General features: G+C 35.1%; 1 protein-coding gene across 1 annotated transcript; it reads right to left on the bottom strand.

Moving 5' to 3' along the window:
• Window positions 1–6,800: 6,800 nt before the first annotated feature.
• Window positions 6,801–11,258, bottom strand: LOC149185938 (uncharacterized). Its single transcript, XM_089410843.1, has 3 exons — window positions 10,737–11,258; window positions 8,204–8,270; window positions 6,801–8,056 (listed from the first exon to the last, which is right to left on the bottom strand). The coding sequence occupies exons 1-3, from the start codon at window positions 10,863–10,865 to the stop codon at window positions 7,215–7,217; spliced, it is 1,038 nt and encodes a 345-aa protein (XP_089266969.1). The 5' UTR covers window positions 10,866–11,258; the 3' UTR covers window positions 6,801–7,214.
• Window positions 11,259–16,229: the final 4,971 nt, after the last annotated feature.

Here is a 16,229-nt window from a genome sequence, read left to right as displayed (position 1 = left end):
TTTAGTTTTATTTTTATTTTTATTTGTATTTTTACCAATTAAATATTTATAGGACATAACATTACATTACAACATCTCTACTATACTAGACTAGAGAGTGTTTCTCGGCCCAAAAAAAATCAACTTGAAGTTCCTCTTGAAATCCAACTTTAAATTCAGCGTGAAGTTCCTATTTGATTAAGTACATCAAATTGGCTGAAAACTGTTGCTGGGAATACAATAATCCACAGGTTTCAATGATGAAAGCAGATTTACAAAAAAGTATTGACTATGAATCCTTAGATAAGGTACTGCAAGTCCATGCAGTGATATTCAATCAAAAATGTGGAGTAAGACTACGATCTGTTCAAAGTCTTAGAGGCCTGTCTCTTTCACATAAAGAATGCAACTATACCAATAACTGATGTAGCAAAATACAAAACCCTTATTTGACTTTTGCATCAAGCGTAATGGGGCCCCAAGAAACTCAAACATCCAAGGCTTTTGGAAAGAACTTGTATGGCCTGATAAAAACCAAACAAAAGAATCACCCTTAAATTGATTGTCCAAAGATATAATTTACCACACTGGAATATGATTGGAAAAGAACAGAGACTCCTCTTTCTAATTTTCATCCTCGTAATTTTCTGCTCTGATGATTTCAATAAATTTTAACATGAGAAAGATCATAGAACCCTTGATGTCCAAAAAGTCACGACTATTATCAATGCAAGCACAGGTCCAAGTGGCTATTGTATGTTATTCAATGCAAAAAAGCATGTCAGCTTTTTTATAACCATCAAACCAGCATAAGTTCTACTTCGTTCCAACGAGAAGTTCCCTTGATTATTCAAAAGTAACTTTGTATTTAGTAAAAGCTCAATTGACTTTTACTTGTCATGTGGATAAATTTGTCGCTGCATCCAAAAACAAATATATATATATATATATATTTTAATGCATCCAAATATATCTTCAACAATGTCTATAATTTCAACTACGGGAAGTGCAGAATTAATGGTCCACGACTACACTACCTTGACAACTATAATGTTGCCACATAGTCACAGCTTATGTCGAACAGGTTCAATTACCTAAATTTTAAAATCAGTGTATTATAGTTGTTCTAAATTCTAATGATATCGCTCATCGAGTGTAGAATAGATAGTAATGGGGTGCACTGTTAAGTCACTCCGTGATGTGAAGGTCACCGGTTCAAAACTCCATGGGCAAAAATCCAATCATGTTAAAGGTTGGCGTGGCACAAACCAAGTGCAATCCCCGGGTAATTTTGATGGCTTAGATGCCCCTAAGTCACGATTTCTCAAGCCACAAGTGAAACCTGATGTAATCTCTAATGAACTCGGACCACTTGACAAACGAAAAAATTCTAATGATATAAACAATATCTTCTACTTATTGACTTTTTACGACACATGAATGCATGACTAACTCAAGTCGTAGTGTAAAGTTAATGCGAAAACTACACACGTGTTTCAAATAACATTAGTCTAGCAACTTCAAAACCTACATATATGTTGGCAGATTACACAGTGTCCACTTAATAAGCTTAATTTTAACTACACAATGCACAATTAATGGTCTCCATGACTATACTCATGACCAATGTTGCACAAAGCGGGGACGTGTTTTGGAAGCAGATCTGCGGAAGCATCATTTCCCAAAAATCTAGGAAGTGAAGCATCTCGAAAGCGTCTACTATATATATATATATATATATATATATACATATATTGCATTAAAAAAAACATCCAAAATACCAAATTAGTTGTAAAAGATATGGAAACATGCATATTTGTATATAAATCAAGATAGATATAGCATTCATTGTACATTAATGATTAATTATTCAAGCAACAACCATCTAGAATCTAGATTCTAGAGTCTTCTCCTCTTGTCTAGCCTTTGTCTCTACCTCAATTGTCTAGGAATATTAGCCAACATTGCCCAATTTTGATCAGACTACCTAATCCAAGCCTTAAAATATGGTAAAAAAAGTTTAACATGCTTGATCGATGATTTTTACTTGATTGAAAAGTAGCTTTTTGCTAAGGGCATGACAAAGGAATTCAACAATTAACACTAGGGTATATATAGGGCTTGGTGCTCTTGATTAAATGCCAATCACATACTCTCTAGTATCTACATGACATAATCTAATGAAATGCCACAATCCCATTGATCCTGAATTCCTGAAAACTACTGAGTCTGCTGAATTTTGAATAGGATATGATATTATATTTTCTCCATATGAAGTACGACAAAGCTCGAACCACTCTCAAACATCCTGGGTCATTTCATGGTAATGTTAAAAATTTAAGTAAAATGATGAAAATAAAAGATAAAGGAGAATGGGGAACATCTAGGAAGCATCTAACAAGCATCAAGGGAGCACCTTGGGAGTGTCCGAGAAGCCCGAACCCAACTCAAGTCAAAGAAAAAATAAAAATAATTTAGAACCTTGTGGAACAGTTTGTTTCCCTTCAGATCCACTCGAGATCCGTACGGATCCGTGCCCGATCCGCCATGGACCTGGGGCGGATCTGTGGTTCAGAAATCCAGAACTGCAGACCGGGCTGACACGGTTCCGAATTTCCGGCCTGCTAACCTAATCCGCAGATCCGACAGCAAATCCCCACGGATCCATACGGGGCGTGGTTTTAGTTGGATCCTTGGCGAGACGTTTCGTGCAACATTGCTCAGGACTACACTCCCCTGTCAACTATAATGTTGACAAAAGTCGCAAATATTTTCCCAACAAATTCGGCTACCCAAGTTCGAACATTAGTACATTATAGTTGTTCTAATGACATCAACAATGCCTTCCCCTGGTGGACTTTCTGCACCACGTTAATGCATGTCTAACTCATGTCGCAGTGGAAAATTACAACCAAAAATACAAATGTTTCAAATAGAATAATAATATTTTTCAAGTTGTCTATCAACTTCAAAACCTACATATATGGTAGTTGCCTGTTAACTTCAAAGCCTACATATATGTTAGTTGCCTATCAATTTCACAACCTAAATATGTGGTCTCATTTAATAAGCTACACTCTAATAATCAGAAGTACACTAATTGAATTTATAACTTTCTGCAAAAATTGATGACAAGCCAATTCACTGAATTAGGTTACGGAGCATTCAGGCCATCATTACCTTCAAGTATTTGGTATGCCACCCAAAAGATCGGCAATAAAGCTTTGAGCAACTAATGTCACGCAGTGGTGGTGCAGAAATGGAAGCAAACACAAGAATGCAAAGGCTAAGAGAAGAAGAAGCATGGTTTAAGTAATACTACATAGCATATTTCTTGAATAAAAATTTCGGTTTTCTTTTGCTGCAAATTCAAACAAATATACAAATTCTTCACAGGAATATACTATGCATCCAATCACAGTGAAACGAAGCATTAGCAATGATGTCAGGAAATATTGAAAAGACCGCTACAGAATTGCATTAGAATTGACGTTGGGAAATAATGAAAAGACCACGACACAATATGCAAGATAATTCTCAACATGATTAAAAAGGAAAAAAAAACAACTTAACCCGATCAATTTTGGCAGAAACTATAACTAGAGAATCCTCGACAAATTATTTGAGCACATCCTACATCATTAACCAGAACCTTGATGAGGAGCGTGGCATCGGCAGAGAAAGTATCAATTTTAGCATCTTTCTTGCACTTGCACTCTATTTATATCTTCTCTTCTCTTAGACATTTTGCTTTACTAGGGCACGTTATTCTTTATCTTTTTCCTAATCTTGATCCAGGAGATGCTTTCGCACTCCCACTCTGTCCCTACACTACATGTACTCCTTTAGTCTCATTGATCTACTTACTAGCTACTGTGACTGACTCTGACCCTCAAACTTTAATTTGCGGGAATATTGCAACAGCGTGACTAACATAGAACCTTGACCTCACCAATGTCTCTGTAACCCTCTATCAAGGATTTGTATCACGATACAACTGCCTTTTGTTTGATGTATTGTGACTTGTTTGTGTTTGTGTATCACGATACATCTGCCTTTTGTTCGATGCATTGTGACTTGTTTGTGCTTCATGACAGAGAAAATTGGGATTTTTCATGACAGAGAAAATTGGGATTTTTTTAACCAGAGTAGGGCCCATATGATGTAATTATACAACTGGTATAACACAACTTGTAAGCATAATTGTTCAAAATAAACATTGAAATTGAAAACCAAATTATAAATCCGTTTAGCCTTTTATAATGATATACTCTGACCCTCAAGCTTTAATTTGCGGGAATATTGCAACAGGCTACAGCGTGACTAACATAGAACCTTGACCTCACCAGTGTCTCTGTAACCCTCTATCAAGGATTTGTATCACGATACATCTGCCTTTTGTTTGATGTATCGTGACTTGTTGTGTTTGTGTATCACGATACATCTGCCTTTTTGTTTGATGTATTGTGACTTGTTTGTGCTTCATGACAGAGAAAATTGGGATTTTTTAACCAGAGTAGGGCCCATATGATGTAATTATACAACTGGTATAACACAACTTGTAAGCATAATTGTTCAAAATAAACATTGAAATTGAAAACCAAATTATAAAGCCGTTTAGCCTTTTATAATGAGATGAAAGAATATCAGGAGATATTTTTCGACAAATTTGACAAAATGAAGAAATATGATTAGAGACAAGTGTTTATTCAGAGGAATTACTAATTACAATTGTAGATTTACCTGGAACTGAAACATGTTGGTCTAATTAGTCAATTCTCACTTTAGCTTGTCAATTAGGTTTAAGGAATGATTGTTTATCATCTCCACCATAATGGTCCTACCTAAGTTTGGTTTCTGTCAATGACATATTGAACTCTTAATGAGTATATTATATTATTGTAATAGTTCGAATTATTAATGAGTATATTATATTATTGTAATAGTTCCAATTTTTACTGTTAACTGACCTTGTGCCTTGAACATTTTAAAATTTACCTTAAATACCACATCCTCAAAATAAAAATAAAAATAAATTTTCTCATACATATAACTTTCGGAATAAATAAATAAATAAAATAAAATATATAAATATAAATTAGAAAAAATATTTTAAAATTTCTAGACATGTAAACTGAAAATAAATAAACAAACCAACCCACCACTCCAATTTAATTATCTTCTCATTAAATTTAAATAAAATAAAATAAAATATATAAATATAAATTAGAAAAAACACTTTAAAGTTTCTAGACATGTAAACTGACAATAAATAAACAAAACCAACCCACCACTCCAATTTAATTATCTTCTCTTTACCACAGTTCTCTTCTCTTTACCTTTGTTCGCTTCTCTTCACCTTCTTCAATGGACTATGAACAATTTATTAATATTATACTTCACTTTCTTCAATGGACCATGACCAATTTATTAATATTAAGTTTGTCTTCTTCACTTAGTGAACTATTCTTACTTCCGTCACTAACTATTGTTTTCTACTCCATAAACCAACTTTTGCTTTTTACTCCATATATCCTTAGAGTTGAGGAGTCCCGATCCCTAATTTTTATTGATAGTTAATAATAAATGCTTCTTAATAGACATTTTTCTTGCTAAGCTGTCCATAATCTCGACATGTTATAACAAATGCGTCGTAAAACTTAAAAGACATTCTTTTTGCTAAGCTGCTCATATAGTGTGGACATATTACAATTGTTTTCAACCTCTTAACATATTTTCTTGCAAAGAAGCTCATAGTCTGAACATATTACAATTGTTTTCAGTAATTTTATTGATAGTTAATAATCAATACTTCTTAAGGTACATTTTTCTTGCTAAGCTGGTCATAATCTCGACATATTTTAACAAATGCATCTTAAGACACATTTGTTTTGCTAAGCTGCTCATAATCTGGATATATTACGATTGTTTTCAACCTCTGAAGACATTTTTCTTGCTAAGCTGCTCATAGTAGTCTAAACATATTACAATTGTTTTCAACCTCTTATTGATGGATGCTTTTGTAACTCTATTTCAATGTTATACTACAATTGTTTTCCACCTCTTATTTGTGCCTTTTTTTAAACTCTATTACAATGTTATACTACAATTGTTTTCCACCTCCTATTTGTGTCTTTTTTTAAACTCTATTTCAATGTTGTTAAGAGACATTTTTCTCGCTAAGTTACTCATAGTCAGCGTTGTATGATCAGCTTCTTGGTTTTTCTCACTTCTGGTGTTACTATGAATAAAGCCTGTCTAACAATCATACTTATATCAATATTGGTAGGATTGTTTCCATGCATACAATAATCTCGTAACCCCATGTATAAAGGCCCTTTAAGCCATATCTACCAATCTTTCATAAGATGTTAAGCAAACCGTATAAATTTCATTTGCAGCAAAAGCATGGCCATATTATTTTTCCGAAAAACAATACTCTGAAATATAATTTCAGAAAAACTATATTCTGAAATATAATATGACGAAAAAGTCTTGTTTCTTTGAAATTGTAATGTTGCCAGTGAATACTTATTCTCGGGTAAGAAGTTTCAATTCTGAAATTTCCAAGATAACCAAAAAAAGGTTGATAAAGTATCTTACGCCGAAACTTTGAAAAATAATGGTAAATCTACATTCTTTTCAATAACTATGTTTCAACTGTACAGTCCTTCAGCAACTTCTAAAAAGTAAATGCATCGATAGTGACACTTGTGAGACTATAGATATGTATCTAAATATACACTTATTCTGTGAGGTAAGAAGTTCACTGCAATTAGTTCTGAAATTTCTCAACTGTAGAGTCGTTCAGCAACTTCCAAAAAGTAAATGTACTGCATGGGGGCAATTGCCGTGTTATTTTTCATCCCAATGAAAATGTAAGTGAAGGCCATCAGTACCCAACACATGAGCTCTTAAACCCAGTTAAGATAGTAAGAAAGTGTAGAATGTGCAAACATATAGCATAAAACCAATCCAGCTTCTTAAATTTGGGTAAAGAACAAAAGCTCAAAATCACTATTTTGTCATTATTGAGCAAAAACCCAAACCACATTTTGCCTAAATAAGTCAGTGTAGGTAACATTCTTACCACTGACCCAAATCTTATATTGCCAAGCAGGAAAGAATCATATAGCTAGTTGTTTTCATTATTTCCTACATCTGTATATATGCTAAAGTTCTATACAAAACTATGACGAGCACAGCATAAGAGAGAGAAATGACTATGTCCTCTTCTAAGCTTTCAACCTCATACTACAGGAACGTGGCAACCTCACAATTGTCGCTTTTGCACCTGTATCTGTAACAGTATATCGCTTTCTGCAACCCGGACATCGCCCATCATTCTCAATTATCTTCTTGTGGCAGAACAAGCACAGACGGAATCCACAGGAACAGGGGGCAAAATTAGAATCAGTAACATCCAAATCCTCATAACAAATAGGGCAAGACGATGGCACCGAAGACGATGAAGCAGAGGTATTATTCCAGGCACTCCAAGATGAAGGCCGGCAGGACTGTGATGGGAAACTGTGGAGTTTTGTAAGCTTTGGCAAGGTATTTGGGCGGGATACATCATCAGGTCTCCAAGCCCTGCCACTACCACAACGAAGAGACCTGTTTGCCAAGTTTGTGGACTTAATTTTATACTCTGGTTTGAGAATCCCGTCCTCAATGGAGAAGGAAGATTTATTATTTTCAGATGAGCCATGATTGGAAATGGATGGAATTTCTTCTTTTATAGTTTTGAAAGAAGAGTCTTCTATATTGAGGGCATCAGCTGCAGCCTCCCAATCATCTTCAACATCCGAGGGGCTCTCATGTTCTTCTTCCTGACTGCTATCGGGTGCTTGGATTTTACTATTAACCTCTTCCGAGCTACATCCCTCATTATCTTCTTCTTCTTCTTCAACTGAGGCTTTCGAGCTTCTGGAATCCATATCCGAAAAACTTCTTCTCGGCGTTTCCGTTTGTGTATTATTACTGTTATTATTATTATTAACATTATCTTCCCTCGAGTTTACGTGATCCCCACTGGTTCCATTTTGCTGCTGCTGCCCAACTATCTTATTCTTGCCTAAAGCAAATCAAAAAATATATTTCAATTACTATGCTTTGCAATTCAAACAAGAAACCTGAATTCCTATTCACGCTCTCTGCTTCAAATATCAATCATCACCATTCTAACTAATAAAATCAACGAAATGCCAATCCCATAGCATACCTTGAGACAACCATTGCTCACGTCGGGCATCCAGCTTGCACTGTTTCAACTTGGCTTGTCTGTTTACCTGAAAACAACAGAGCAATTACATATCTGCTGAAAATGTACCTCGCTGAACAAGTAATTCTCTTATGTTATAAAAAGAAAAGATAACCGCTTTATGGTTAAATATCCAAAATAATCCAAAATTCTTTTCATAGAAAATCCTGAATCAATTAGTACTGACACCTTTTAATTACATCTAAAGGGGAGTGAATTATATAGCCCAGGGAAGGGAATGCATCAATACTCGGTGTTTGTGTATTAATTTAGATTGCGCATTGAGCATTAAATGTGCACGTGGACTGAAAAGGGGCATTAACACAGACCCTTCTAAGCCTAGGTTTGATATTCACCCCAAGTGTATTGAATATAGATGTTAGCACAAACATATATGATACCAGGTTTCAAACATTATGAGTGCATTGGATATGGATGCTGACACAAATCCACTTACATCGAGGTCTGATATGTGCTTCAAATAAATTGCATACTGTATTGTTACTTGCACATATCTGTCTAGATTCTAAACCCAGGTTTGATATGCACCTCTATTGCATTATCGAGGTCTGATATGTGCTTCAAATACATTGGATACGGTTACTCGCACATATGCATCTAAACCCAGGTTCGATATTCACTTCTGATGCATTATCAAGGTCTGATATCTGCTTAAAATACATTGGATACTGTTACTCTCACATATCCATTTAAACCCAGTTTGTTACTCTCACATATCCATTTAAACCCAGTTTGTTATGCACCTCTAATGAATTGACTGGGGAAACTAGGATATACCTCAAAACCTAGCACAAACCTAATTATTATATGTAACATGGAATAGGGCCATTAACATAAAGCCATCTAAAACCCATGTTTAAAACAAAGCCATCTAAAGCCAGGTTTACAATCAATTATGCAGGCTGGCACAAATTTAATAGCAAATATACAAATTCGCTAAGAAAAAGTAAATACTATGCAGTAAGTCAATTCACAAATATTTAACACTATGAAGTAAGTCAATTCAGAAATATTTAACACTGTTAAGTAAGTCAATTGGCAAATATTAAACCCGTGTAGTTCGCTTAAGCTTACTGGTCAGTCACCCCTAGACCACCACTAGTTGGATGAGAATAACGTGGTACTCAACTCATGAGATGGCGATTAGCCGCTAAGTCAATTGGCAAATATTAAAAGCTTGCTCAGTCTCATAAGAATAATGTGGTGTTCAACTGATAAGATGATAATTAGAGCTGATTGGATGACAATAATGTGATATTGAACTGATGAGATGATAATTAAAACTGTTAGCACAAACCCAAACCCATGCATGCAGAAAGCCAATCAAGCCAATTCTTAAATATTAAACACCATGCTGAAGCTAATAGACAAATATTAAACACCATCCATTAAGTGAATGATTACTGCTTCGCCCCATCTCTTTAATCTTTCTCAACTTGTCATTGGATAAGAATAATATCATATTTAACAGATAAAATGAGATAACAGTAAACTAATCATTACTTAATGATGCTTACTATTTGTCAAACCCCATCTAAATAAAAACTTAATATTTACCCAAACCCCTATAAACAGAGAGATCTGATATGCACCACGAGAAAATTCTAAATCGATTACGGATGCTGGCATAAACCCATCTTAACAGAGGTCTGATATGCACAAACCCATCTTGACAAAGGTTTGATATGCACCACGAGTACATTAAATGCGAATATTCGCATAAACCCATTTAAGCCCAGGTTTGACAAGCCCCAATGTAAATAGTAACATCTAGACTTAGGTTTGATGTGCACCATGGATGCATTGAATGTGAATACTCCCCAGAACCCATCTAAAACCATGTATGATATGCATCACGGGTCCATTAAATATAGTAAACCCAGGTCTGATATGCCACCAGTAAATAGATTGAATAGGGATACTAATATAAACCCATTTAAACCAGATCAAATATGCACAGCAAATTCCATTCACAACAACAGTATCCAACATGGATACTAGCACAAACCCATGTAAATCCTATGTCTGATATGTATGCACCACGAGTGCATTCAATATAGATACAAGCATGGATATATATCAACCCAAGTTGGATAGGTTGTATGAACCAGTGCATAACTGAACATGGATAAAATATACCACACATAACATTGAATTGGGATACTAGCTTGCACCCTGTTAACCCAAGTCCGATATGTACCACAAGTGCATTGAACATGGACACTTGCAAACCCAGGACCGATTTTACCGCAGAATATGAATACTACATACCACGAGGCTGCAAAGCCTGACAATGCAAATCTTGAGTACACACAAATTTCCAAGCCATCAAATATTGAAACTCGATATGAAACTTGCCCCAGGCTTATGATGAAATTGTGCTAGTGAATATTTGGTAGACAGCCATTCAGACCTTTTGTCTTATTGGGAGAACCTTTGGGATAGTGGGTATCTGGTAGACAAGCATACAGACCTTTTTCTTCTTGGAAGAATCCTTGGGAGTCCCTGACCCTGGCTTGGGTAGACTTGATTCAGCCTGGCTGTCACAGGTGGATCGGGGATCTGCCTCCGAGGGTACCATTCCAGAACATTCCAGCTCCATTTTTTAATATTTAAAAAGCCCTTCAAAAGCGTAATTGGAGAATCTGCGGCCTCTTTCTGATGATCCTGGGACCGCTCTTCTGAGGTTTGGCGGGCACCCAGACGGATCTCACCGATACTCGAATGGAATTCAAGGGGCAAAAACTGCTCCACGCCACAATAGCTGTCTGGACAGATAATCGAATGCAACAATTGCTGTGCTGTGGATGTGGGGCGCAGTAGCCGTGAGGGGGCGTATGTATGTTCTTGGAGTCCACAGGGGTTGCTATCTGCTTTATCTCTATCGTCCGTCCGATTGCCACCCGATCAACGGCCCTCGTGGCGATAGGGAACGCACACGTGGAGGGCGCTGCTGCCCTTGATTTAGTGATGTCAGACCGTGAGAGTTTCCTGTGGCTCCTATCCACCATGTCCACATTCAACCCTGTAATATAGGCTACGGCGATTAACAAGCCTCCATACTGTGTGCGGATATCCTCGATACATTCGATGATATATCGTATTAATACATGGATGTGATATGTGTATTAATATAATTTTATTTAAATATGGAAAAATTCAATTTATTTTTAATGATAAAATAAGGTTTTATTTTGATGAGTTTTATGGACAAATAGAAGCCTCTCTATTTTGAATGTTAAATTGAAATGTAAGCATAGTTAAACTATTGAAATGCAAGCATGGTTGAACAATATTGTTCTGTGTGTATTGTCTAGTCCTGACTAGATAAGGGATAAATGGAATATGAGGGTGACAAGTAGTCTTTTTCAAATGTAGTGTGGACATAAAGTTACACAATATTGTTCTGTGTGTATTGTCTGGTCATGATTAGATAAGGGATGAATGGAATATGAGGGTGACAAGTCGTCTTTTTCAAATGTAGTGTGGACATAAAGTTACAGTGATTTTGATTAGAAGTGTTTTAATATTTGACCCAGGATTAGTTGATATGTATTTCAACCATGGTTTTTTTTCCTTTCAATATTAAAAATAATAATTATTATTAATTTTATATTTTTTAAAATACATTTTTTATTAAAAAATAATTAGTTTTATTAGTTTTATATTTTTTAATATATATTTTATTAATAAATTTAAATGGTATAAATTTTTATATAAATATATATTTCCAGAGTTTTATTAATTAAATGGAATTATAATTTGGAAAATATATATTAAATTTGAATTAAAAATTGTTAATTTAGAAAAGTCTTTTGTAGAAATCATATAAGAGAAATTAAGTTTATTAAAGGTGGTAGAAGTGGGATGAGTTATTATTCACTTCAATGAATAAATAGCAATACAATGTGCTTGGGTCTAGGTATGGCAACAAACAACTAAGTTGAATATCTAGTTTTAGCCGGATTGGAATTAGCAATAGCAAGGATCTATCTTAAATCTGAATTTACGAAGAGGGATCAAATCTCATTTCACTCTAAAAATTGATTTGTATCTAAGGAGATTTGATCCCTCTCACACATTTAGTAGATCCAAAGTTAAGATGGAACTAGGTTGATTTTATTATTAATTATAATTATTAATTTTATATTTTATTTCTATTTCTATTTTTAGTTTGTAATATCACAATGTCAAAATGTTTTATTGATAATTATAGTATTAATTATTTTATTTTATTTGATCTTTAAATTTTATTTTAATTTTTATTTTATTTTAAATGAGTAAAAAAATGTATAGGACATTACAACATCTCTACATATTGGGCTAGAGAATTGGAAATTACTTTTAACATTTTATTACTTAATTGAATCCTAAACATTTACACCGCAACAACATCTCTCGAGGTTTTTTGAGTTTAGATTTGATTTTAAAAATGTATAAAATAATTTGATTTTGAAATAAGTTATGGTTTATGGGCAAGTGGTATTGATAACCCATATTTACAAGTTAATAATATTCATGGTAACGTGGCTTGAATATCCATGGTCAATAATCTTGTTATATTGGAAGTTTATTGTAAGGATTAAATTTTTTTCACAGGGTGGGAAAACCTATCATCACTCAATTGTCAAACCAACAATGACGAAAGTCATGTTTTGTTGTTATTTGCTAATGTAGATTGACCCATCACCCTTATTTAAGGAAAACCACGCCACCTAGAATGTGGTGGTCTGGAAGGGTGCAGATTTTCACTTCTGCTTGATATTTTAACTGGTTTTCACTCCTACTTGATGTCTTAATTGGTTTCGTCTTAACTGTTTCTGAGTTTTGGTTTTGGGCATGTGGTATTGATGAGACATAGTTTTATATATATATATATATATATGAATTTTCGTTTTGGGCATGTGGTACATGAGCCATGGTAGTGGCCCATGGTATTGTAACAAAGCCTATTTAAAAGTTAATAATATCTATAGTAAAATGGAGGTTGTTGTAAATATTAAAATTTATGTGTTTATTTATTAAATTTAAAAATGTTACCGAACCATTATTTTAATTTATATGGTCAAATGAATGTTAATTTATAACATGTGATATGCATATTATGATTTTCTTTTATGTAAATAAAATCTTGGTCATTTTATTAATAAAAACTAAATTACAATATTATTTAAAAAAAAAACAACAACAAAACAAAACAAAAAAACCATCTAACATATAACATCTAACTCCTACACATCTACCCTATATTGGGTTGTAGAGCACCTCTCCCCGCAATTATGGTGTTTGAAGATTCAATGATTCAAATTCAACAATGGTGTTTGAATATTCAATGATTCAAATTCAACAAGTGTGGAAAGGAGAGGGATCACACAATTATGGCCTCTCTCTTATATTGCAAAGGATTGCTTTACAAACACAACATTTCTGTAACCGCCCTGGTAAAAATTCCATGTAATAAAAGTTAATAAAGGCAAAATAATAACCATGGTTATGGGACACTTGTCCAAGTTGAATGTTGGGCAAGACATCCTCGTGTGGATGTTCATTTGGTTTATTATGGTTAGGGAAATTGACAAAGGCTTTGGAAAGGCAAAATGTCATTAACTGGCATTTTGTTTATGAAAAATAATGGAAATTAAGATAAAAGGAAGGTGAAAGGTCACAGGTTGCATGTGAGGAGGAAAATGAAGAAAATAGAAGCATCGTTAATAAAAAGGCTTCCAATGATCAGTTCATGGCTTTTGGTCATTTAATTTTTAGAGCTCTCTCTATTCTCTTTCTCTCTCACTCTTGGACACTCAGATTTTTCTTGGAGCACTTCAACATTGGATCAAAAAAGGCAAAAGAGGCAGGAGGAAGCAAAAATCAAGCAAGGAAGAGTAGGATGTAGCAGCTACAACGGGATTATTTGTAGGTATTGATTTGCATGTGTGATTTCCTTGCTAGATTTAGCATGCATGGTTATGCATGTGTGTTCTTGGTTCTCTTGTTGCCATGGGCATGGGTTTTCTGGGTGTGACAGTGTTTTTCAGCCTAGCCTTGTCATTTCTAGATAACCATGGTGTGGTGGGTTCTTTTGTATGTGGTTGAGTTAAGCAACCGAACGGACTCGAAGTTGAGTGGGGTGGTCCAAGGATTATTCATGAGACCTAGGAATCCCGAGATGGGATACACAGTAAAGCCCAGAGGGTGGAGACCACATAGGCCTAGGAATCCCTTAACCAGTAATGGCAGGATACACGGTAAAGCTGAGAGGTTGGGACAGACAAATTCCTCGTGATGTAGGTGGAGAGATCCAATGGCATTCATGCATGTTTTTGGCTTAGTGATCCAATTAGGATTGTAGTGAAGCCTGGTATTGTATGTTTATTGTTTATGGCCTAGTGATCCGATAAGGATTGTGGTAAAGCCTGGTTCTATTGTTGAGGGTGAGGCGGTGTAGCCTCAAGAAGCCCTGGTTGATTTTGGTGATAAGTCCCACATTCATTCTTGGAATATGGCAAGGGGGTGATTGGCTGAAGAGAGACTTGGCTCAGCCAATCTATGATCGGGTGGAATGTGGTAGTCCCATACCGGGTTGGCTTTTGCATTCATTAATGAGAACCATTTTTCCTTAGTATTTTATGAGAAAATGTGCTAGTTCATATGAGACATTTATGGTTGATGTATCCTTCGTATTTCTGTTGGTTATATGTTGGTTATGAGCATGTTTTATGGCAATGATGATGTATGACTCTCATCATGTTTTTATTTGTAAATGAATGTACAATGAATATATGACCTAATAGATGATAATGCAACTAATGTGATAAGGCATCAATGCTTCTTAACGATTCTCAGATAAGTATGAGACCCCTATGCTCAGATATGTTGTTATGACCTGTAGAATGCATATTTGTGACATGTTTGACAAAATGTCTGTCATGGCTAGTAGGGTTTCAGTCAAGCCTTTGTTCAAATATTTGCATTTGTATCATTGTTTCGATTTTACTTTTCATTCCTGAAAGTTTCATGGAGTTCTGAGCAGTGGCCTGAGTCCTGACCTTGAAAAAGTGGCATAGAATTCGGGGTCGTAGGCTCAGAACTAGCTGAAAAAGACCCCAGTCGCTTGCATGCCCATGTTGTGAGACAAGCTCATAAAATAGAAGAAAAGATAGATAAACGACTTCAAATCAGTCTCTTCGAGGGGGCAACCTCCTTTACATTACACAAATGAACAATTCTTGGATGATACAAATGAGAAGACATCCTTTCTATGTAAGATTCTAAGGGGTCACAATATAATCAGAGCCCACATAACAATGATATATTAAGGGCACAATAATAACAATAGTGGGCTTTTATGGGACACAATAATAACAATATGGGGACTACATGAGCACAACAATACAATAATGGGGGTTGCACTAATAACAATAAGGGGCTACACTAGTAGTATAGGGACCTAACATGCCCCTCTCCTCCAAAAAAGTGTTGTCCTCAATGCTTTAGCAGTTTTGGATGCTTCTGTATAAAATTCTCATCCTCCCATGTGGAATCTTCAGCGGGTAAGTTCTTCCACTTGATGAGATATTCTGAAATTGATCGATTTTGTAGCTGTCGGGTTCTTGATTCTATGGTTGCTTCAAGTTCTCATATGATTTTTCCTTCCTCATCAAGTTCCGACAATATTGTTTGAACTCGGAGCTTGTCACCTATAACCTTCTTTAAACATGAAACATAGAAAACTGGGTGCACTCGGGAAGATGTAAGAAGCTCCAATTTGTATACCATAGTACCAATCTTTCGCAGCACCTTGTAAGGACCATAATACTTTGGTGATTATTTATTATCCTTCTTAGCTTGCTTGAGGGACATTTTTTTGTATGGTTGTAGCCATAAAAATATCGAGTCACCTACATCAAAACTTCTTTCGTTGCGATGTTGATCTGCATGTTGTTTCATTCGATTATGCGCCAAAGTG

The sequence above is a fragment of the Pinus tabuliformis genome, chromosome 3_1 (assembly GCF_031772625.1).
Source record: "Pinus tabuliformis cultivar Carrire ecotype Pingquan chromosome 3_1, CPIR1, whole genome shotgun sequence".
NCBI lineage: Eukaryota > Viridiplantae > Streptophyta > Pinopsida > Pinales > Pinaceae > Pinus > Pinus tabuliformis.
Note: the sequence above shows the minus strand (reverse complement) of the source record. Positions and strands in the feature narration are given on the sequence as shown.